The sequence below is a fragment of the Stegodyphus dumicola genome, chromosome 8 (genome assembly GCF_044657685.1).
Source record: "Stegodyphus dumicola isolate Sdum_Otavi_A_Nest chromosome 8, ASM4465768v1".
NCBI classification, from domain to species: domain Eukaryota; kingdom Metazoa; phylum Arthropoda; class Arachnida; order Araneae; family Eresidae; genus Stegodyphus; species Stegodyphus dumicola.
Window position 1 is genome coordinate 8,591,265 of NC_140775.1, and position 25,874 is coordinate 8,617,138.

At 33.1% G+C, this 25,874-nt stretch overlaps 2 protein-coding genes across 3 annotated transcripts in view; one reads left to right on the plus strand and one right to left on the minus strand.

The window, feature by feature from the left end:
- Positions 1-25,874, plus strand: part of LOC118182309 (speckle-type POZ protein B-like) — a 79,172-nt gene that overhangs the window by 49,301 nt on the left and 3,997 nt on the right. For both annotated transcript variants that reach the window (XM_035351649.2, XM_035351648.2), the window contains exon 2: positions 19,124-19,486. The gene's annotated coding sequence lies outside the window, so the exon portion shown is untranslated. The remainder of the gene's footprint in view (positions 1-19,123; positions 19,487-25,874) is intronic.
- The window catches only part of LOC118182313 (neprilysin-1-like), a 94,099-nt gene that overhangs the window by 40,475 nt on the left and 27,750 nt on the right, over positions 1-25,874 (minus strand). The window contains exons 7-14 of the mRNA XM_085822895.1: positions 23,523-23,705; positions 21,001-21,072; positions 16,838-16,977; positions 14,551-14,770; positions 13,034-13,132; positions 9,827-9,904; positions 5,600-5,709; positions 3,261-3,319 (exon numbers count right to left, since the gene is read on the minus strand). Coding sequence (XP_085679021.1) covers positions 3,261-3,319; positions 5,600-5,709; positions 9,827-9,904; positions 13,034-13,132; positions 14,551-14,770; positions 16,838-16,977; positions 21,001-21,072; positions 23,523-23,705 — 961 coding nt within the window. The remainder of the gene's footprint in view (positions 1-3,260; positions 3,320-5,599; positions 5,710-9,826; positions 9,905-13,033; positions 13,133-14,550; positions 14,771-16,837; positions 16,978-21,000; positions 21,073-23,522; positions 23,706-25,874) is intronic.

The window sequence follows — 25,874 nt, forward strand, 5'->3', positions numbered from 1 at the left end:
TCAGTTCAAGTGATAGAGCTTTTCAGGATTTAGTTTGAAGTGAGGCAAAGATAGTTTCAGGTAATATAGTTTCTAAAGATAAAGTGAAAAGAAGTTTGTAGGACTTTCAAACAATATAGACTGTATGGTTAAATTTCAAGTGATAAAAAATTTTAAGATTTGCTTTCAAATGATACAGCTAGACATAGTAAAATAAGAGCTAAAAAATAGATATTACCGGAAGGTAGAATTTATGACAACTATCATTCATCTGCAAATTTCTTTGTTATTAAAAATTTCCATTCCTCGGAAAAGGTTCACACCAAATCCTACATTCATTAATCATATGATATATAGCTTTAGTTGGCCCAATCAGCGGCCGAACGGTAAAGTCCATGTACACTGGTAGTTCGGTCTGAAGTTCGAATCACGCGAACCGGGCTGGCTGCATGGGCGTTTTCGTGGATTTTGCTATGTGTAACGTATTATTACGAGTCAGTTTCCCTTAGAAAGTCCTCCACGAAGGCATATCTCCCTTCCGTGTATGATTGAATGCTTTTCACAAGTGCTACGCTGTGATTTCGCGACTCCCTCACCTGAGTCAAGAAAGTAGCCTAGTCAGAACTAACGCCACCCCAGGCGGTCCCTGAGTTCGCCGCCCGAGGCTGTCCTGAATTTGCCACCCCTTTTGATATAGAAACAAGAAACTAAAAAAATGTCAAAATGGCATGTATGGAAATAGATTAGTGCTTATTTCTGAAGAAAAACTTTAATTCGAACATTTCAAAATTATGTTATTATTTAGCTTGTTTTCTTTGTTCGCTAAACCATCAATAACATTCTACAGATCTGTTTGATTGTCTTACTGATAGACAGTAAAGAAAGATTTCTTAAAAGCAAAATATACATTTTTAGTTTTTAAATACTTCTTAAATGTTTTTTTTTAGAAAATTCTTCTCACACCTAGCAATACTTACAATAATCAAGAGGAAAGTTAATACTAATATTACACTATTTGGAACTTTGTTCAAAAGATTGTGTTTTAGAATGCATTGCAATAATCCTTAAGGACGGCTTTTCGACAATCTTATTTCAATTTCCCTAGCAATAACGGAAATAAAACTCTAAAATACTTCTTCTCTAAAGAGGAATTCTTCTTTATGAATAATGCCAAAACTGTAAGGAAAAAAAAAAAAAAAAAAAAAAAAACACGTTTTTATCTTTAGCGTGGGAGACTGTATAGAACACAATTTAGTTGATATTCCTAATTTCTATTCAGAAGATACGCCGGAACAAAAATAACAAAATGGTCTAACAAAAATATGTAACTGTTGAAATCACGTGGTGATTTCTTTGAATACTTTACACGAAATAAAAGTTCTTTTTCTCCTCAATATAATTTCGTATGGCAACTTAGAATCTAATTATTCTTCATCTGCCCTCATGATCCACTTGATTAATATCTATAAAAACAATGTTTCAAGCAAAAATGATGCCCTTAAAAATATGTCACTCGGATCGAACCCCCTCTGGCAAACGCCAGTGAGTAAAGAAGACATTTAAAACAAATGTGATATGTTTATTACACAGCTTACGAATTAATTGGAAGAAAAGAAGCATAACTTAAAAAATGACAAACCTATAAACAAAAAGCATTTTTCAAACATAGAATATGCTCAAAAACATGTGCTTCGTTAAAAGTCCACAATATTTATTTTATAAATATAAAATCTTATTAGAGATGCTGAAGCAACAAGAATCACAGGTAATTTTCAAAAATTTGCAGTACTAGTTTCGAAGGTTTGAAAACAAAACCTTCTTCAACTGAAGCAGTGAAAATGACAAAGCACCGCCAGCGCAGAAAATTCGAGAGAGTTCTATTAAAATATGAAAATAAAGCTACTGGCGTCATCTATTGATAAAAAATGAAAGCCGTTATGAAATAATATCCTTAAAAGCTAAGAGCTAGGTCGGTTTGGAATTTGGATCATTAACTAAAGCTGAAAGATTTTTATCAATGTGAAACGCCTCTAGAAAATCTAATTTGCCAACGCAAGATGGATTTTGATTAATTCCGACTCAAAAACCGAAAATGTGATTTTTTGACCAACAGTGCTGGGTAACAGAGGATATATGGGTTTATTTTTTTTTTCCTAACTAAGCTTCGTATTCTATAGCGCGAAATCTTAAGGATTGGATTGGATTGGATTATTTAATTATGGCAAAGCACACAAGGGATATCTGCCTAAACCGAGGGATGCCTTTGTGGAAGACTTTCTAAGAGAAACTGGCTCGTATACACGTTACACATGGGGAAAACGACGAAAACGCCCATGCAGCCAGCCCGTTCGCGGGATTCGAACCTCGGACCGAACTACCAGTGTTCAGCGTCTTTACAGCTCGGCCGCTGGTGGGCCGCGAAATCTTAAGGCCTTCGTAGTTTGGTCAACGTACATAAATGACAAGATATACAGATATGAACTCACTATATATATCACCAAGAGTTCATATCTGAGAAGGGGTCTTTAACTATCAAAATTTATTGATAGAAAGAAAAAAACGAGACGAAAAATTGAACTTCTGTAAAATTCGGGGAAGTTTTTTTTGGGGGGGGCGTTTTCGTGGTTTTCCCCATGTGTAACGTGTATACGAGCCAGTTTCCCTTGGAAAGTCTTCCACGAAGGCATCCCTCCCTTTAGGCAGATAGCTTTCGTGTGCTTTGCCATAATTAAATACACACATAAATACACACGGGGAGTTTTTTAGCTAATCAATTGAAAGAAAGGAATGAAATAGAATGCTTATAAACAAATACACGATAGAGTGCGTTTTGTGGCGTTGAGAGGCGGTATTTTTAAATGTAGGTCAAGAATAATAAGTGGAAAGTTTCTGTCAATAGACTTCTGTCAATACTTAACTGCTTTTAAGTTAAGGCAATTTAATTCTAGCTTAACAGTCTCCTTGGATTCTATTCTTGCAGCTCCTACATTTAAGTAAGGACATAATTTTCAAGAACTGTAGATCACTTACAATTTTAATGAAAGATAAAATTCCTCTTTTAAAAAAATTGTGCACTGATAAGAATAAATCATTTTTAACTAATGAAAAAAGTTCAGCTATTTAACACTATTCATGTACATAGTATGATCCTGTAATTGCATAATTTTACTTTTACAAATTCAAACTATAGTTACGTAGATAAAATAAAATTTTATAATGATTTTATGAATCTCAGTAATTTTAAAGCGAGAAAGAAAATGCACAAACTTTAGCATACTTACTCATATAGTTGCTTCGCGGCGAATAGAATGCATTCACTGTGAAAGGGCTGATAGAATCGCTGTGGATAAATAAAATTTGTATTGGTAAACTGTTGTGAAAAACTGCATAATATTTAAATATACACCGTGTCCTCAAAAGTAATTACCCGACCTTTATTTTAGTAATCGTTACTCTTAGACACATACTTCCAGTTACAAAAATATTTTAAATGACGCAAAGATTCATATTTTGGTATTTCCGAATTAAAAGAAACCAATTTTACAAAAAATTACGAAATCTAACATTTTATACATTCCTTCAGTCCCGATATTTGGGAAAATGTTACACTGCTCATAAAAAATAGAACACAAAAAGTTTGATTCCAGTAGTGTAGAAATTGATCGAGATATTTAATCCAAAATTTGTGATTTTCAATTTTCATTGAAGGAGCAGTTAAAAAATAAATTGAAAGAATTCGAAGTAGATTTTTTCCCTCTATGCCATTTTATGATTTTTTTTTTTTGTTTTTTTGTTTTTGTGTGTGTGTGTGTGTGTGTGATTTAGTAGTGTGTTAAATTTATAATTTTTTTATGTTTGTTGTACCGAAAGAATTTTCACACTAGTAATTTATAAGTTTTAAAAGTGCAAAAATAGGTTATTAATATATTCATGAAGTTTTACTACTTTAGAATCATAAGCAGGTAATCAGGGGGAGGAATTCACTAAATTCAAAATATTTCTCATTTTAACTTCCTTGAAAGAAGTAAACAAAGTATTGTGATCGCGAAAACCTGCAGGTATCATATTTCAAAGGAAATATTCGTTTTGAGCAATCCCGAATCCATTCGGAATATTTTTCGATTCACGCCGATACGTACACACAGAATAAAGGACTCTCTTTTTCCAAAACGGATTGTAAAAGGGATTAAAATGGATTCAAAAGGAATTTTTTCGTTACGTCTGTACGTAAGTACATACGTATGTATCAATGTATGTCGCATAATTCAAAAAAGATTAGCCGTAGAAAGCGGAGTTTTGTATATGGGACTGCTTTAACATCTACTTGGGAATCCCCTTTTTTTATTGCAATCAAAAATACTAAACACAACACACAAAAACACACAATATATAAATATATGTAAGATTAAAAAAATATGTAATTCTGACTTATAATTTAAATCAGAAATAGTCTCTTAATTCCTATTTTTAATTTGGGCACTCCCCCGTCTCTATTCTGAAAATAGTAATACAGCTTTTTGGAAACTGCGTCATATCTGAAAACTAATTCCGCATTATTTCATCTTAACCTTTTAAACTGCGTATATTTCTTGACCAATCAGATTAAAGAAAAAAATTACTATAAATTCCAAGGCGTCTTGCACTCGCTGCTCGGGTTGCTCTACGTTCCGTTCTTTGAAGAGGGGCTAAGTTTTAAAACTGTGGGGTGCATTCTGCACTCATAACGTGTGAAGCAAGTTTTATGCCTCCAGAATTGTTTTATCCAAACGATAAAATTATGTCGAATTCGGCGACGTCTGCCTGCAAGTTTCCATATCTACATGGCTTTATGCGCGCAGTTTGAGAATCAGCAAGTCATTTACATCATCGAAAGTTTACCATATATGTACATATACCCCTTTACTTAGCCTTTATTTTCGAAATCGTTGCTCTTATTCATATACTTCTAATTACAGTAGTGTTTTGTGCCGAAAATATTCATGTTTAGGCAATTTAAAATAAATTAAATTTCGATAAATGGATTCAAAAATGAAAACTAACTTTTAATACGATTTCCCGATTCCTGTATTTATATTTAGGAAAGTTTTATACTCGTTATGAAAAAATAAAATTATAATAGTTTTGACTCTCAGATGACAGAAATTGTCCAGGATATTTCAAAATTTTCAGTTTCTGATATCATATGGTTCCAATGTATTACGTGTTTTGTCCGCCATATCCAGCTGTTCTTTTTTCCCACTTAACAAACGTTAATTCTTTCGACCAGCTGTAAATAAACCAGAAAAACGTAAAAAATGGGATTCTACAGCCTTCGAACTACTTTGTTTTTCAGAATGCAATGAAAGCTTACAGTAATAACAATTTATTTATTTTCTTGTTGATAAAAATCAGTTACGGGTATATCAAACGTAAGTGCAGATGCTATGAATGTGTTGTAACGTCAAGCTTATCTATAAATTGGTGCTAAATTGCGCTGTATGGTTACAGTTTCACGGTCCACGGAATAATACGTAAGTATCTTTATTATTTTTGCTTTTTTATCGTAGTTGATGACTTTGGAATGATACATTTTATCAAATGTTTTTTTCACGTGAAGAAGAAGTCTTAAATCCTTACTTACCTGTCATTCCTTGTAGCTGTTTTATTCCAGCGTGAATATTTTTCATCATTAATTATGGAAGCAAGATTGATCGAAGCTTCGAAAAAGTCTTCCTCGTTGAAGTCTAAAACCTGTTACAGAAGATAAACTTTTAATAAACTAAAAATATTTATTATATTGGTATTTTGCCACTAGTAACACCCCTTAAGAAGCCAATCAAACTACTGAGGTAAATGATGCTTTTTAGATAGCAACGGTTTATACTTTTTTGTCTTTTTGTTAACTGACGTTGATACTTGCTGCATATTTTTACGCCACAAAAATAATATGAATTGGGGAAAAAAGTATTTATTTTCAATAAATTCTATATGCAGCTTAATCATACGACTTCTATATTCAAAGTTACGAGCAGTTACGAGTAATACTGAGAAATTTATTTTCGTCAACTTTCGTACTCAATAGTTTATGTGCTGCACTACATACATTTAATAACTCGAAATGCATATATTTGTCATGCATAAATGTGCTTGTGTTCAAGTTGGATTTAATGGTCTAATTGCCCAGGTAATGGATTAAAATACCGAAATCATACAGTTTTTATCTATATTGGATGTCTTCAAAACGACGTCTGACGACATTTTCTTTTTTTTAGCAACAGCCTTTGACAACATTTCTTGGTTGGTAAAGAAACCTTTCTCTTGACAGTCACTAACGAAATAATACCGATTATTAGACAGATGAAATTACAAAACTAATTTAAAACTCTCTCAGTTTTCATTGACAAACAGTATGATAAACGTGATTTTTATTATATAGGGCGCACGGTCTTACTCAGTGCGATAAATATATTGTGGCAAGAAAGTCCCATTAACACCCGAAATAAATGCATGTAACACTGTAAGAGGTAAGATACTTCAGATCTGAACCTCCCATCCTGGTCATTGATATGGCTGATCATTGATATGGTCATTGATTGGTCATTGATATGGTCATTGATTGGTCATTGATATGGTCATTGATTGGTCATTGATATGGTCATTGATATGGCTCCTCACATGAATTTCAACGTCACTGAAGCGCAACTGCCCAGGGAGGAAGAATAATGTTTGTGCATTGACCATTTCATTGTCTCGCCTTTCTGTGCTTGGTGAATAACAGTAATAGATATCAACGACTTCACTTTGGAGAAGCGCATAGTGACAAGTGTTTGAGTTCATCAACGAAGCACAGGAACGAAAATATGACACAGGTGATAAACAGGTTTCGTGAACGGGTCGTTAAGGTGCCCTCAAGCAGTCAGATTTTGATAGCGGGGGGGAGAAGAAAGCTTTTCACCTGGGAACTGTTTTGGATTCACCACAGACAGTGTCCTATCAGGGATCATCAAATCGTACGTCAGGAAGATGCGGTAAGTGGACAATAATACTCTGCGGGCAAGTGGGATTGAAGCCTTCCAAGATGTGACACTGGAGCTACTAAAGTAGCTCCGGTGTCACATCTTGGAATCCCATCTTGGCGAATGAGTCGGAGGACATTCAGGCTTATCAAACTTTGTAGCGATAATGGTGGTGCACATACGGACGTTTTGGACAAATAGCTGTAAGTGTTATTAAAGTTACAATGAAATAATTACACGTGTAAGGGGACTTTCTGGCCACGCTGTATTTCTTTGGGACATTTATATATTGTTGTCAGTTCGGTTTGTTAAAGAATTTTGTATAGGTTAATTTCCTACTTTTCTTCTTTACGCCGTTTGGAAATCAGCTGTTTATGTATTCAGGCATATCATTCACCTTATATCTGAATAGTTTTTAATAACGTATTTTGCTAAATATTTTTTCAAATAAGTAAAATTTCTGTCGCTTTAAAAAGCAAATGCTTAATACCTAATTTTGGTACAAGCGCTGAAATTCAATTTAAGAAATTTTCAGATGAAAATTTCTATATTTTAATACAAATATTTTTAAAGAAAACTACAATGACGCGTAAATAACTGTAATGTCGTTTATAATTAAAAAAGGTTAATTAAATTAGTACAACATACACTTATACAAATCATCATATGTATACATCAAATACGCAAAGCATGTCTGATGTCCTTTCATTTGCAAACTTATATATATGAAAGGGATTTTAAAATGCAAATATCATGACTCAAACTATGCTCTAACGTCTTTTCTAACTCTCAGGATATGTTCATATAATATAATGCTCAAAACGAAGCGGTGTTAAACATAAATAGGGCATTTGGATGCATTGCATTTAAATGGGGATGTAGGGGTGCATGCAATGATGATAACTTCCTGCAATGATCATGTCATATTGCAGGATGTTTGCATTCTGCTGTCGGCAGAAAATACTTAAATACTGGTTCATTTACACGTGAATCAATGAGAGGATACTCAACAAACCTATTTATCTAAAATGTGAGTCATTATCTCTGTCGCGAATAGTTTTTCTTAACGAACAAAATAACTCTAGTAATTTCTGAATGTAAACAAATTTCAAGCCTCGTGATATCATCATTATGGACGGAATTAATGGTGAAACTTAATTGTACTGGCCATTGGTTAAGCTCAAGCGTTTCCCCATGTGTAAAAGGAATGTGTTAAATCTTAGAAACAATCTTCCTAGCTATTTCTAACAATTCCGTTCTAAAGATGTGATTATCTTTAAGCCTTTAACTGTCAAGTTATTTTGATGATTTGGGTACACAAATTGTCAAATTTTTTTTATTGTAAAAACCAAATGTAGCCGAAATAAACATCTCCCGATATATATTCGGGTATGACAATACGATGCACTCAAAAAAAAAAAAAAAAAAAAAAATTACCCCGAGAAATACTCGGGCGTGACATTTTCGAACACCAGTACTGTGCCCGAGATAATCTCGGGCATGACAGTTAAAAGGTTAAACTGTACTTTTTATTTCAGTGATGGTCTACTTTGATTCATAATCTTCTCAATCACCAGTAAATGTTTTTTTAAGTACAGAGGTAGCAAATCTAAACAGATGTATATATGTCAGATATTTAAAATCACAATAGCATGTTAAAAAGTAGTGTACAATTTTTTTTCAAGATATAATATTAATCAGAAATCTAAAACTTTACCTCAGCCATAAACTTTACATACAGCAAATACCAATTTTCAGTTTGCAAATAAAATAAACATAAAATAAGTATATAAAAATCGCATCGTCAAGGAGTGAGCAGAGTATTATAACTCCTTGTAATGTGTGTGGTTTCACCCGAATATCGGGCGATATTTCGCTATCTAGTAGAGCGAACAAAGAAAGGGTCACTCATTTTTTTTTGTGTGTGTGAGAAGGGACCGCTTTTTACGAGAGCGAAAAGTCGCTCCTTCGAGGTTGGTGCCATTTTGGCATTAGAGGGGGGTGGGATAACACTCCTTTGGAGTCGGATACTATTTCGAATTCAGAGTGTAAGACTTTCTAACAGTTTCTATAAGAATTTCCTCCCAAGGCAGATAGCTCTTGTGTGCTTTGCCATAATCAATCACAAACGGCCCATCACAATTAATGCAGATTTGAGGACGCGCATGAAAATTTAATATAGTTCGCTGTAATATGGTGACATGTCTCTGTAAATTCTTTTCAGCAAAACGGTGACGCACTGCATGGGTAAGATGTAATGCTTTTTAATAGCGCTTCTTGGGCATTTCATTCTTAGGATTTCCTAACCTAATGGCATCGAATTCCTTTCTCTGTGTGTTAAAGGAAAATCACGAGAGAAACACATCCAGTCGATATTCTTGTAATTTTTTATGCGAAATTTTCAGTGGTGGAAACAAAATAATATTAATTGTAATGACAATTATGTTCCTAATACTATTCTTAACATGTGTATGTGTCTCAATAATGTTCAATAAGCTCGTTTCCTATTTCTAAAAGGGCTTGGATACATGAGTGCCCATTTTTTGATAGATATTTTTACGAAATTCATTAGAACCTTAGCATCCCAACATTCTGCAGGTTGTATAACATACACTGGTTTCCAAAAATTAAGGTAAAAATCACAAAAATAGCGATAACTCATTCAAAAATAAGCAGATCCATATAAAATTTGAATATGTCGTCAAATAAGAATTGCTCAATAAAACTGCAGTATGCAAATTAGTGACGCTGCAATCGAAATCTGCGAGGAGCATAATGGAAAAGCATGCAGCGTCTTTTATTTTATGTCACATGCAGATGTAATGACATAAGATGCATTAATTGCTTCTTACCTTTTCATAGTACTTGTCTAGGAGTGCATTATTGTTAATCCACCCTTCGTGGCCTATCATGGATTGAATACTCTGCAGCTGCGGAAATGAAATGATTTTTTAAGAAAGGCATGAACGCAAAACATTCGTCTGAAGCAAAATTTTAATGAAAATTTGAAATTTCTAAATACAACGATACTTGAAGTTAGATTATAATTTCCAGCACCAGCAGAATTAAAATAATATCAAAAATATTAATATGAAATAACTGAATTGATAAGCATCTAATTATTAATGAAATTTTTCAGATTATTAGTCTAAAAAGCTGTTAGTCTGTAAATGGAATTTTGCGTTTGTTAATTATATACGGCATATCACTTTTCAAAGCGTTGTCAACAAATATTACCACCCTCCACTATTTTTAAAGAAATTAAGTCATGAAGAATCTGTATGCATCTCTTCCTGTAGGGGAAAAAAGTATCTAGAGGTATCAAGGTTGATAAAAGTATCCTCCACCCGAACACGTGCACCTGGAAGCCAGAATTTTGAATTTCGAATTTGTTTTATTATTTCTTTTTTAATATCTTGTAAAACTTTAATGATTTTTTATTAACAAATTCAACGTTTCGACAACGAGTATTGACATCACTGTAGAGTATAAAACATTTTTTATCTCCAAAGCGCGAGACTGTAGCCATTCTGATAAATGTAAGGTATGGACTATATGAAAGCAATGTGTTGGCCTGGTGAGAGGTAAATTACTTTTATCTCCTACGCACAGCGTGTTGCCATTTAGTAAAGCATGAGATACTTTCAAAGCTATTATGGAAGATTATTGGGTATTAAATTAAGCGATTTAAAAACAATAAACACAGTTCTTAAGAATATGTTTTTCTTAATTTTTAATATGATTGATTTAAATAAACATATATTAAAATCATGAAATATCTAATTAGAAATATTCATTATTTTTATGGAAGCACACTAGCTGGATTCATTAAAACCATCATATGCTTTTTATTTTTTATATTAACTACTTTAGGCTGGTGTCTAAAAAAATAAGATAGCCAGTATAAAAATATTTATGGTAACCTGTAATAGTTTATCGGGAATTCTAATGATATGCTACTTTTAAATATTTTGTGATTTTGCCGTTGAATTGAAGTTTATGCGGCGAAAGTGAGAAGAACGTTATATTTAATAAATATAATTAACACATAAAAAGTTTCGTAACCCATCTTACTAAGAAAGCGGAACATTGATATGATAAAGTGAGAAAAAAATTGGAAAAAATAGAAACAAATAGCTCTGGTCGTAAGGAATTTAGCGACAAAACTTCTGATTTTGCCGTCTTTGACGCAAAAGAGAAATGAAGCCCAGTCACTAAAGATACGATCATCCCAATTACCGAATAGTGAGCCAAACAATTTCTAACCAGTCACAGATTCTCTCGGAGACGACTAGTCAGAGGACTAAAATGTCTTTCAAACCCTCAAGGAAATCTTCATGAAAATCAAAGAATTCTTCAAAAATTAAAAATACCGGTTCTTTAATAGATAAAACTGAAGTAGGAATTGAAGCATTCACCCATTCCTCGAGTGCTGGTTAGAGCTTTGTAATGCCATTTGCAACTGTAATCATTCTGCTTTTCAACCTAACCCAACAGCAATGAATCGAAACTCAAATCTCGCCTTCTTATGCAAATGGCACTAAAAAGTAAATCTTCGAAACCACACATTATGTGAATATGCTTAACTTACTATTGATTAATAAACAATATCTTCGATCAAATGATATATTTCGACTTCTTTGTTTTAAAAATTTGAGAGATTATATAAGGCGTACTACATCAGGCAATGGTATCGCAATGACTCACAGGACACATGTTAAATTCACATGCTGTCCTCTATTCAATTCGACCACCACTGAAACCTGCCGGGGTTTTTCTAGGAGGACAAACAAAATCGCATTGCTTTATTTCCGCATCAGTTCTCCGTCAGATGTTTTCAGCAACCATGGTCTCTCAATGCTGACTCAAGCAAACTGCCCTATATTCATAACTGAGAATTTAAATGAGAAGCATCATTCATAGAAGTCGGGTAGTGTTAACAGTAATAGATGGACTTCACTAAATTTTGCAAACCGAAATTGTACAAAATGTGTAGGACCTTCGCCGCTTACCAGGTATCAGCTTTATCAAAACCCTGACGATATAGCTTTGGTTAAAAACTTCGGCCTAAATTGAAATAATCGAAGAACTAAACACATGATCTTCCAATACAATTTAATCTGTCTGGGCTGTATTTGGTGCCACGTTATTCCAGAAAGAAAACTTACTAATCTCAATACATCAGATTACTCACAGACATCAACACAAATTCTGTAAATACTAAACCCAGTCTCGTCTTTAAATCTCAGATTACAATATGGCATTGTTCTTCGCTTTAATACAATTACTCTGCCTAGCTACGTCCTGAATTAAATCAAGAATAAAAAATAGGACAAGGGAAAAAAATGCGGAAACTTACTCTCGAAGCAGACACAAAGAGACTTCTAAATTTTAAAGGAAATATCTAAACTTATCTCCGATTTTCAAGCCGAAAGGTGGTATCGGTTACTTGAAAACCCTGAATAACAGTAAGCGTTATGAATCAATTGTGGCCTCACCGAGATTTGAATAATGGATACTTATACTTCCATAACATACTCGAAAAAATTTGATAATTTCTTATAGTCTCCCCTACTTTAAAGGGACTGAAGAATGGCATGGGGTTCAGTCGAACAAATCAATCCTTGTGGTGGTATGTTATTCTCCATCGTATTTTAATTCAGGCGCTACTGCAGGCTTTATAAGACTAGTAGGCGTTCATATGACTATTAGGCTTTTATAAGAACTCTATTAGACTTTATAAGGCTATTAAGCATTTACAATACTATTAAGCTCTTTGGAGGAAATAAATCAACTAAGAACTCGTTGCGGTTGAAACAACGGATCTTCCATTTGCCACCTCGATTTGGTAACCATTTACATTATAACAAGGAAAAATGCAATAATTCTTTGCAATGTAAATGAAAGATTGTGTGATGATACATTACAAGACACTAGTGATAAATATTCAACATCGCAGAAAGTTAGAACTTCTTATGTTTTGCTCATTAATTAATATGGCCAGATTAAGATTCCAAGCACAGAGGGAGCTGGATTTATTAAAGGGGAAACCTACTTACTTTTACTAAGGAGTAAAGAAGTGTTTGCTTATCCATCCACAAGTTTTGATCTAAAGTTGAACTGTACGCTAATCTTATCATATCTACCATCTTCGTAATCTAGAAAAGAAATTGAAAATTAAAAAGCTTTCTAAAATCTTTTTCTTAAAAACAAAAATCAGAGTTGCAGATTTCTTTGCTTCCAATGAAAAGGGACTTGTACCTGTTTCCTGTCGAAATCGATTGAGTTATTGACTAAATCTACACCAAACACATAGTCGTTGCTTTACTAATTTTATATCTGTTCCTTTTATTTCAAACATAATAAATATTTTTTTAAATTAAAGTTTTTAAAATAAGTGCTTTAAGTTAGGCAAAAAAGCAAACTTATTTTGGAGTAGCTTTTGAATGGAACTCTATCATTTTTGAGAGTGATCCGATAGAGGTCCCTCTTCTTCAGAATCAAAACGTTTGGTAAAAATGAGTGGAGCTACGGTCGTTTTTGTACCAAATGCATTGGGCGGAACAAAGCAACTACGAACGTAGTGCCATCTATCGAGGAAAACTATAATAAAACTTGAAAAACTAACAGACAGTGAAACCTCGAGATACGAGCACCCCTATAGGCGAGAAATTCGAGATACGAGAAATGTATGAGCGAAACATTTGTCTCTGAATACGAGCATTGACTCGAGTAACGAGCAGTAAGTCAGGCTGTTGACATGCGTGGCGCCATTTTCTGATCCGGCTCGACTCGGGAAATCCCCTCGTCAGATCACTCAGTGTTCCTTGATCTACATGTTTGTGCGCTTGCGAGTGAATTGTTTATTAAATTTAAGGCGAAAATAATTATTTCAAGATGCCTCCCAAGAAGATTTTTGCCTCAGATCAAGAAAGAAAAATAAGGAAGCCATGACCATCAAAATTTAAAAAGAAATCATAGATAAACATAAGCGTGGTGTAAGAGTGACAGACTTGGCTTACCGCCTTTCGACATCGACGATCTACACTATTCTAAGGAAGCAGGAAGAAATTTGATGCAGCCAAAGGAGTTACCGTTGTTTCCAAGCACCATCCAAAACTCCTAGAAGATGATGAGGTGCTGTTGTTGGTGTGGATTAACAAAAAGCAATTAAAAGGTGGTCGGTGTCGGAAGCTATCATAAAGGTAAACTACGGTAATATTATTTACCAGTATTATTTATTTGAAAAATTGATTTTTATGTTGGTATTTTTGGGGGAGCGGAACGGATTAACCGGATTTCCTTTATTTTCAATGGGGAAGCTTGTTTCTAGATACGAGAAATTCGCTACACGAGCTCAATGCTGGAACCAATTAAACTCGTATCTAGAGGTTCCACTGTATTTATTTATTTCTGATTAATAAATATCACATTTTATGAGAAAATGAAAGAGAATCATCCTCTTTAGTCTCTCATATAGTTTACTATTCGAAATTTTATTTTAATTTGATTAAAATAATAATCAAGGATTATAGATAAATGCAAATTTACTTAGAAATGTTCCTCATAAACTTACGTGATATCTCATGAGCGCTGGGAAATGGTGATCCACGTAGAGCCTCCCAACAGCGTCGGACATCAGAATCTTGACCGCCTTCAGGCAAAATTTCTCTTCTGTCGTATTATACACGGAACCCATTTCCTTATCAAAGTACTGGGTTGCATCTTGAAGCTCCTTGGTTAGGTAATCGGAGTAGAAATAGACAGCGTGAAAAGATATGTAATTGGCCACTATCCTGAAATGCAAGTGATTGAAATTTTTGAAGCAAAATAATACCAACTTTAATGGAAATCTTACACTTAAATTACAATTGTGAATGAGAAAAATAATTTAGCGCAGTTTAATAATAAACAAATGAAGTTATTTAGCATAATAATTGGTCTATACAAACGAAAATGATTCGCTGATTGAGTTTTGTAAGAGGTTATTCCAGCTTTATCATAGTTTATCAAAGCTTTGCTCTTCTGCGGTGTGTGGGACTTGGTCAAAAATAGAATAAATTCTCTGTGATTCAGCTGCTCATTTTGCATAAATAACTCATTTTTAAAGATTTAAATTTTTCATAAAGAGAGGTTTTCGTCTAAATTCGTTTGAGGCCCTGTTTATTTTTTTGAACTTAAAACACTATGAGCACAAAAAGCCATAGAAACGCAAGAGTGAAACGCTTGCCATCAGCAAATCTATGTAGTTAGAGGATTATGGCAAAGCACACGAAGGCTATCTGCCTAAGGAAAAACATGTCTTCGTGGAGGACTTTATAAGGAAACTAACTGGCTGGCATCCACGCAGCACATGGAGAGAAATATGGAAACGCCCAAGTAGCCAGCCCGTTCGTCTGAAATAGAACTCGTGTCGAACTACCAGTGTTCAGTGACTTTACCATTCGGACGCTGGTGGGCTCTATAATTAGAAGACGCTGTCCTTTCGGAAATTTTGTTTCCTTCTTTGCCTCCTATTCAAATATACAACTTCCAAATTCTACGAGAAGAAAGAAATGACTTTCGGAGAATATGCCTGAGCTGCGAAAATAAAAGGTGATAAATAATTCAGGTAATAAAAGATGTATAAACAAGATGTATACAAGCTATTTATCGTACAAAGGAAATATATTATTATTCACATAAATAAGAATGAATTCAGAGACAGATGAAACAACGCGTAAATGTAAAAGACGTTTAATTAAGAAATGTATAAACGGTTCTTCGGTCTATTTTTGCAACCACCATGGGCAGCAAATAAAAGCAACAATGAGGCATGGCATAGAAAGAAAGATATTTTTAAGTGTGTATTTAAGCATGCCAGTGCGACAATATGCCAATGTTATATTGGATGTTAAAGAGTCATATAAGTGACACGTAAGGTTTATATTGACTAAAATAAACACATTTTTGGTGAATTGCAAATATCGTTTTTATGGGGGGACATTCTTGGTAAATTGTTAAAAAAAAAAAAATCATGAAACATGAACATTTTTTCAGAATGCTCTTGGTAAATTATTAAAAAAAGCTCAAAAATTTAAGTGTTTAAAAAGTTTTGAACGACAAATGTATAAGATATTTTCACCCTCTTTTATGCATGCCTTCGTGGTGTAAGGGAAGCACACTCGGCGTGTTTTCGAGACGTCCAGGTTTGAGTCCTGGCGAAGGCATTTCTCATTTTTTAATTATTTCTGCTTCAAAATAAGTCTAATGACTCTACAGTGGCGAACGAACTAAAAGGTGATGGATGATAATTCTTCACCGTCACGATTTGGTGATCGAGTGTCCTAATCCCCACTCGCTCTTTAAAAGGTAGTGTATATAAGGTATTTTCTCCCGCCTTTCTGCATGCCTTCGTGGTGTAACAGAAGCATACTCGGCGTGTATTCGAGAGGTCCAGATCCGAGTCCCGGCGAAGGCATTGTTCATTTTTCATGACTCCTGCCTCAAAATAAGTGTAATGACTCTACAAATGTTTCGCGGAAAATTATAAATATGAATAATATGAGAATGACTTAATAAATTTTAAATATCTTTGCGTAAAATTCTTCGTAATTATAAACATCGTTTCTTCGTAAATTGTAAAAAAAATTTAAAAACGTTTAATATTTAAAAAAGTTTTAAATATTAAATACCTTCTGGTAAGTTATGAATACCTTTTCACAATATGACTGGTAAATTATCAAAAATAATGAAGTGTTTAGAAAGCATTTAAATAATAAATTTTTCTAGGTAAATTATAAATATAAAATTTAACTCATTCTTGGTAAATTATAAATTATTTTCTTGATATGATCGTGAATTTAGTTAAATTTGTTTTTTACCTGGGGCTTACGCTAGCCATAAAGACCGGGAGTTCCAGAATGTAAGGAAGATCAAAGATATAAACACGAGTGTCATCTTCTACAGGCACATCGCTTTTTAGGAATCTGTTGACGAAATCTTTGTATAAAAATGGCGTGCTCTGTAAAAAAAAGCTGCCTCAGGGATTATTATTATTTAGTAATAAGCACGTCTATTCTTTTTTTGCACAAAATGAAAAAAATAATAATACTTTAATCATTAAAAATCAGTTTTATTTTCAATTAATATCATGATATTGTTTTAAAACTGCATTTCACATTGAATAATTAGTGTAAGGTAGCCCACAAAGAAAGTAAGTTTTGAAGTTCCCGCCATTTCTGCTCTACTTTTTTAATTATTTAATTTCATCAATAAATCTGTATGTTGCGTTCTTTATGGAACATCCTTTATATAACAGTTCTTGAATCAGAGAATTCGCATAAATATAATTATCAAAAATGTAAATGTTTAAAAAAGATAAAAATATTTCAATATTGTGTACACTTTGTCTAGAAAATTCAAAGAAAGTCATTATTTTATTATAAATTTATTGAACAATTTGAAGGCAAGTTGCACAAAATCGTTTTAAATTCTTAATCATTACTATGTGATGTTTAATGATTGCTATTTTTGCATACACGTTTGTCCACGGCTATTTTGATAATATTAAACCATGAGAAAAAACGCTCTTCAGATCAGCAATAGAATTTAAAAAAATTAATATAAATACATAAATAAAAGCAAAAATACTATTTTCACAGCACTTTAACAATGAAAAAAGTTGTTACAAGTAGATTGCCTGTTGGTGTTTTGCAAAACTTTATTCATAAACTGTGCCTAGTGTTTTTCGAAATTGAGAGATTTTTTACCCTTAATTAAAATACTCGAATGGCATTCCTTATATCAACATTTATAGGAAATTTATGGGTATCACCTCGACGTTCTTCAGACAGATTTTTACATGATGTTCTGGATTTGTTTCAGAAAACCATTGGCAGATATTTTCTATCATATCCTTCTGTTTGAAGACGAGTGATCTGTGTTCGATCGTTCTCAAAATAAACAGAGTTATTAAAAAATTGAGCCAAATTAAACAAAAGGCTGCCTTTTTGCATAATTTTAAAATGTTGTCTAAAATAAAAACCAAGCAGTGTTTTTGACTTAATCCCTTACATGGTAACATCTTTCAGTCATTTGATAATTTTAAAAATTTCTGTTGACTTTACTTGGAGGATTGTTTTCGGCTGGAAATATGCATTATCTAACATTTTCATAATATAATTGAATTGTTGATCACAATAATAATATTTTCCTGTTTTCGTATCCAAACGGAGGGGTTACTTTGGCAATTCAATAACAGTACACTAACCGATGTCAAATTAAGCAGCGTCTACTTTATAAATTACGAATAAGTTATGCAAAATATTATAATACTACAAAAATTGTATAATACTCCTTTAAATATGTAAGTTGTATCACTTTCCACGTCCACTAGCAATGTTTTCGCTAAAAATATCTTCGGGTTATACGGAACAAGAAAAATAATTTTTGTCAGTAGAAACTGGGGCAGTTCGAACTTCCTCCATTCTTCCCGCAACAGATTTTATAACATCCATCCAAATATATTAAACTTCGTTGACTATTATCATTAAATATACAAAAGAGAAGCTTTCCAAATTTTGTTTAGGTATCTTTTGAATTTTTTGTTTAGTCGCGTTTGTCAGCTACTGTTGTTAACTGAATTGGAAGTAGTTTGCAGATTCCTTGCAGAATTAATTAAAAATTCTCTCACTATTTTGAGAACTTCCGCGATGGAGAGTGGACGGGGTAGAATTTATCTATTGGGGGGGGGCAGGATAAATTTTTACCGTTCACAGCGTGGTTCCAAAAAAACCCTTTTTTGCCCCTAAGGTGCATCTAATTCTGAAACTCTGGAGCTAGAATTGGATATGTCATCATTAAGACAAGGTTTACGAGAATGAATTGTGGGATTTTATGCGATTTTTTTATAAAATGTGAATTATATTAAATGGCTTGAAAATGTTTCTTCTTAGTTTAGTTTCTCAACAAGATTATGTGCATATATTTCATTATATACACAAAGCTCTATCGTTGCTAAATTTGGAGCTTTAAAAACTCGCGCGCGATACATGAACATTTTCAAGATTATTATCAGTCTTTGGTGCGACTTAACAAAATTTTTACCCTTTTTTCTGTATTGAAAGTAATATAAATTTCAATATTTGTATGTATATTTTTTCTTTCAGGTTGAGCAAATGGAAACGGAAGATGACGAGTTGCAGACTTTCTTTTCAGAAGATCGAGCACCACTCCAATTTGCAAACCTTGTGAAAATCGACATAAATCTTTATTTCCAGATGATGGATTTGTTAGACATAGATTTATTCTATGGTGCGAAAGAATTCTTAGTTTTAGCTCACTGGAATTTTTCTTCTGTTCTTTACCCAAAACTGATGTTTACAGTAAAATAATTAATACTTTTGACCACCACAAAGAGAGTTTTACAAAAGCAACTTCAAGCATTCCTTCCAGATATTGTTACCAGAGTACGGGCCGAAACTCTGAACATTGTCATGACGTCTGAACTGCTGTTACAGCTCCATATGCTGGTAAGTTTTTTCTTCTGATAGCTTTGAGTGACTATATTAAACAAAAGTATTTTTAAGCGATTTCACATGCTACATACTTCATAGAGACCTCATGACCTACCCACTTCATTCATTCTTAATGGTCCAATATTATTTAGCAGATGTGCGTCGGTTGCACATGTGTGTATGTTTTCTTTTAGTCAGCCTTACTTATAAAGCATTTCTCCCGCCTTCTTGGAAGGCCTTCGTGGTGTGGTGGTCTGCACGCTTGGCGCGTATTCCAGAGGTCCGCGGTTTCGATTTCCGGCGAAGGCGTTGCAAATTTTTCATTTGTCCTCCTTCCAAAAAAATTTCTAATTTTTCTACAGTTGTGGCCGAGCTAAAAGGGTGTTGGATGATGATTCTCTTCACACAGAATTTGGCGAGTGGGTCTCCTAAAAACCCCAGTCGCCTTTTAAAAGGGGTTGTATATAATGCAAATTTTTCATCTTTTATGCTTCTAAAAGAACTCCTAATGTATCTACATACTTAGAGTAAGGTTGTAAAGCTAGAAAATGAAATATCTTTGATGGAGGACCGCATTTACACGGGCCTTTGTTTAGGAATAAAAAAGAATATAACAGATGACCCAAAATAAATCGAAGCGAAAGCAAGTGAAGAACACATGAACTTTAAGGCGCTTTTACAAGCAGATAAAAGACAAAAGCCTATTTACATGAGTTCCTCTGTTTGTACAGGTACTGCTGAATATGTTATTGGCATGATATAAGCACAGTTTGAACGCATGAACCGTATTTAATGCTACTTGATGTAACTCGTTTCGTTATATGTTGGCGATATGGCGTTGCGTATATTCTGTACCAGTGCCTCAAGAGTTCGTAAATTCTCTGCTAAACCATGGGATGCGCCAGGATGAAAAATAACAAGTGGATAGATAGATTTTATGACCGCGGAGGTCATAGATGTACAGATACTTTCAGATAGTCCTGTCAGATGTAAAAACTGATTGCACTACTCCCAAGAAATCATATGCTGTCGCGCCCTCCGTCTACTTATACACTAACGCTTTTCAGTTTCTTCTCTGCCATATTCAATTAGGTTTATCTCGGGACACTTTTTATACTTCTATATACGTATGTATACATATTTTTAAATGACCGGGGGCTTTATTTAATAGCCTTGCGGGCCGGAAGTAGTGGCCATTTCATTATGAAAGCACGTAATAGGTGACCACCCTCGCCTCCTATGGAAGGGCGGACAGTTACAACCATGCCTTCTCCAAGATTGGAGCCCGGACCCATCGCTACGGCAGTCAGGGTCGCTAACCACTATACTGTCTAAGTGGCTGATTCGTACATTAAAATATTCAATTGAACTTTAAAAAGGGTCATTAAAATTTGTAACCTATCACCTTACAACGAAGAATGTTGAAAACTATTAAAGAACAGTTAATATACGCGTACATCTCCAAATAGATTATTTAATATGTCAAATAATTGAAATCTCATTTACATCGATCAAGTTATGAGACTTACCTTTACATTTTCATTTAGGAATGAAAAATCAAATTCTAATTCGTCCGAATCTGTTACGTTGCCTGTCCCAACCTAGAAGTAAAGATATATGTTACCATGCAATATCTATCCTTTCAGATTCTTCTTCAAACTTTTCATTCCATTCCACTTTAAAACGACTCATATTATAAAGAAGAATAAGACGGCAATAATTTTTTTTCAAGGAAATCGTTCTTTACCATGGCAGAGAATTCGTGAAAACGGGCAATATATTCAACTAATTATACGTACGATGAGAAAAGAAACCAATTGGCGATGCAATGTTCAGGCACCGAGTCGGCTATGACAGTGTGTTATTAGCAGTTATTGAACTGTGGCCGCTTGAGAGAGATTGTAAAAAAGAATTTTTCGGTATGTTTATGTATGTTATCTTTTTAATAAATTGTAACAAAATTGTATTAAATTAAAAAAAGGAATTTTGCAATTTATTTAATTAAATACTATAATAAATTACAAATTTATTAAATGCAATAATGAATATAAATTTATATTAAACGCCTTCTGTATGTATGAGATAAATAACTTAATGTTAAGACACAATAACACGCCGAACAAATACTAATTCAGAAATCAAACAACAAAAATCAGCGTTATATTTTCAAATTTTCACAGGACTAGTTTCGATGGTGGTTCGATAAAACGATCGAAACTAGTCCTGTAAAAATTTGAAAATATAACTCTGATTTTTGTTGTTTGATTTCTGAATTAGTAACTTAATGTTGTGTTAGATATTGAAATATTACCCTTTGCCGTAGTCAGTTTCGTTTTCCTGCATGCTTTTTATAACATTTGGCAACAAATCGCACTTTCATATGCCCGAATTGCACGAAAGCGTTCTTCACGAAAAGCCACGGCAGAAGACAAATACCAAAAGAGGAAACCAGTAATTTGGATTTTTTTCAAATAATTATTTGGATTGTGTTCTAGATCAGCGATTCTCAACCGGTGGTACGCGAGAGAAAAATAGGTGGTACGCAAAGAAACAAAGTATGTTTGACTATTAAATTAAAAAATGAGATACCCCAACATTCTGCTAGTTTTTTTCTCTAATCCTCGGAAATTTGGATGTTGTATATCTAATAGGAAAAAAAGAAATTCATATAAAGAAATCGCCACCTGGAACTAAATTTACTCCCTTCTCCATTCATCGTCAAGCTTTAGTATAGCCAAAACAATTCCCGAACACCGAAAATTGTTTTGAATCAAGCTATGAAATTTTTTTATTTTCATTAAAGGCCGAGCTTTAAATTCAGGAATATTTTAGATTTTATGCCAAGAGATGGGCAACGAACATGAAACGCTTCTGTTATATTCCGAAGTAAGGTGGTTATCCAGAGGCAAAGTTTTAAATCGTCTTTTTGAACTTCGATCAGAAATTCAAATTTCCCTCTGTGATTCAAAATTTGAATTGCAAAAATGTTTATTTAGTGAATTGTTGTTGGCGCTTTTAGCTTACTTAGCTGATATTTTTGGAAAGCTAAATGAATTAATTTTAGGATTACAAGAACAGAGTGTTATTTTGTTTATTATTTAAGTAAATGTAATGATAAAAACATCCAGCTACTAATCAAAGAATTGGATAATAATTTTTTAAGCTTTTTACCACTTTCAGAAAGTTTTCTAACCGAAAACAGTTTGAAAATAAAAGAAGAATTAGTATTCGGCATTAAAAAGTATTGTGTTTCATTTTTAAATCATTTTAACACGTATTTTACCGAGGATTATGAAAAAGAAAATTGAATTAGAAATCCATTTTTTTTTCAAATGTAGCTGAAATTTTATCTCGTGAACAAAATGAACAATTGCTAGAAATTTCCTGTGATCGAACTATAACTGAAGACTTCAAAAATAAGATACTTATTAACTTTTGGATGAACCGAAAAGAATTTTAAGGTATTTTAAATAAAGCTGTCAAACTTTTATTGCCCTTTTGCGCAAGCTGTTTGTATGAAAAGAATTTTGTTCCATTTTACATATGAAACATAAATACAAAACAAAATTTAAAATGGTTCCTAATTTACGGTTAAAACTAAGTGAAGACCAGGCATAAAGATGTTGATCTCTCTTAAACAGGCCCGAATTTCACACTAAATTTTAGAATTAACGCATTATAATTTAAATTTTGATAATTAAAATGGTAACAAATTTCTAATCTAATATTTTTATACGTGGTATTTAATTCATATAGTCAATAGGTTGTGCAAATGGCAAAATGTTTTTTTTTTAATACTTCTATTGCGAAATTGAAAAATAATCATTGTAAAATGTAGTGGTGGTACTAAAGCTTTTCAGTTTTTGTTTAGATGGTACGGTTAGTCAAAAGGTTTAGAACCGCTGTTCTAGGTGTTCTAGAAATTTGAAGATCTACTAAGATTGACGGATTTTACATTTCTGGGAATAAGAATATCTGGGATCTAAATAACCCCAGAAACTAAAAGTTTAAATACTATGATGTCTGTTTCTTCTAGATAACTAATACTCACTTGGTATAAGTTATACTCAAATTCGAGAAGGTCTGCGGCATCTTTCATTAGAGTATCCTCATCCAAAGACGATCCCATCATGCGAGCGCAGTCGGCAATATATTTATAAACAACCTGGCTCGCACTTTCGTTACTAAAAATGTAGTCATAAAATTCATCGAAGATGTAAGATCCCCTTGACATCTGAAACAAAAGTGTTGCTTGTCATTAAGCAAAAGTCAAACATCGTTGGATGAAACTGCTTTTAATTCAATGGCAAAGAGAGCTCACAAGATAGTCGTTCAAGTACATCAATATAATGATCTCAAACTTAAATTACATACGAGCTGAATGCATGATCTAAAAACAGCTGTCGGAGTAGGCATGTTTTAAAAATATTCAAAATAAATCTTAAATTTTGCTTACTAAATTTTATCAGAACATAATAAACACTAATAACAATATTTCAAAGGAAAACAAAGTCATATTTATGCATATTTTCTACCTAAAACCTAAAGATTATTACCTCTAAGGTCTTTTATTGGCCACGGGATATATTGACAGCTAAATATTAAATTTTGAGACTCACATTTATTTTAAATAATTATAACATGCTTAATTCATTTTAAAATGATTTAAATTAAAAACAAACAAATTATGAAAACTTTCGGGAGAACATTTTCCAAGTGAGACAAAACTTGAATCAGTAATAACAATTTAGTCTCTTTCTCTTATTTATTAAAATATTTCTGAAGCAAAAAAATAAAAATACAAATGCGAGTATGTATATAACTATAAACTTGTTATTTCTTACGGCAACTTGACACTAGATGGCGTTTGATTCCCATAAGTTTTGTAGCCTTAAAGATGAATTTTTAGAAATTATCTTCATCACGGATTGGAGATGTTTATTAGTCAGTCTGCTTCCTATCTTATAAATTTTCAGCTGTGAAAAAACGCTGTTCACAAATAAATTTATTCCCAAATAAAATTATGTTTCTCAGCGAAAAAATTCGCAATTGAGCTTAATTTTTTGACAAATACGAATAAAATTTAGTTGAATCTGCATCTTCAAATCCTCGAATAAGATACTGCACTGTAAATTAATTAGTTCCATTTATAAATCTTCTGGAGCGATATTAAAATTCGTTTTTAATGGTGAAGAAAATAATTCTAAATTCGACATCAAATAATTAAAATCTTGAAATCTTCGCAAGACCATATTTGAGACCAATACATAATTGAAATGTATTCTCGGACCGTATAAGATTGCTTTTGGGCCCGCATGCGACTCGTGGGTGCCAGTTTGAAATCACTGCATTAATATGTTAATAGATCTACCATTCTAAACTATTAGAATGGTATTATCAAGATATTAGTTATCTTATATAACGCTTTTTATCAAAAGACTGAGTTTCCTCGTATGTTGCTTCTAAAATAATATGAATAAAATAAATTGATTCTAAATTACTTCTAAAATAAAGTAATGAACTAAAATTTTTACTATCTTTTGTTTGATTTACGATTTTTATAACGTGAGACATAATTATTTTAATTGCCCAGTTATATTATTATTTTGCCTTTACTTTCACTACTTTTTCATCAATTCTTTCTAGGATGCAATTTAGTTAATGCATTCAAACAAGAGCAGTTATGCAAAATTAATGTATCCAAGAATTTCCTGAGTTCCTGAAAGAGCCTTTGGCAACTATCGCTAATGGGTCACTGTTAGATCTTTCTGCTACTGAATGACTTAGTCAACTTTTGTTTCGCTAACTTCCATTGCATCGTGATATTACTAAGACCTGGGCCAAAGCTTGCTAGAGTCGTGTTAATTTGTGTTCGACATTTTAATTTGACTTATGTCCTGAATTTTCAGGACGTCGCGGAGTGTATTCTGCCATAACTTACAATTTCTGTATAACCACTAGGCTGACCATTTTAAAACTTCATCTGGTTTTGTGTTACTCTACTTAAAACTTATGACTGGACAATAACTTCTGTGTCTGTTTTTACAGTTTTAGGGATTTAAATTTTCAGTAGTGTCTAACCCTGTAAATTTAGTTTCATTAAGACTATCTGAATAGTACAAGAAGGCTATTTCCTGAAATGATGGTAAAAGTTTTTTTTTTTTTTTTTTTTTTTTTTTTTTTTTTGTAGAAACTGACTTGTATTTGTGTCACATATGAGGAATATCACGAAAGCATCCAAAAAAACCAGCCTGTTCTCCAGGAATGGAATCTGGATCGAATTACCAGTGTTCAACAGTCTTAACCCTTTCGCCGTCCTCTCCTGTCCGCGAAAATTTGCCCCCAGCGGCCGTCAGTTTTTCGTAGTGTGTAATGTTGTTTTCTCTGTACATCATAACTTTCC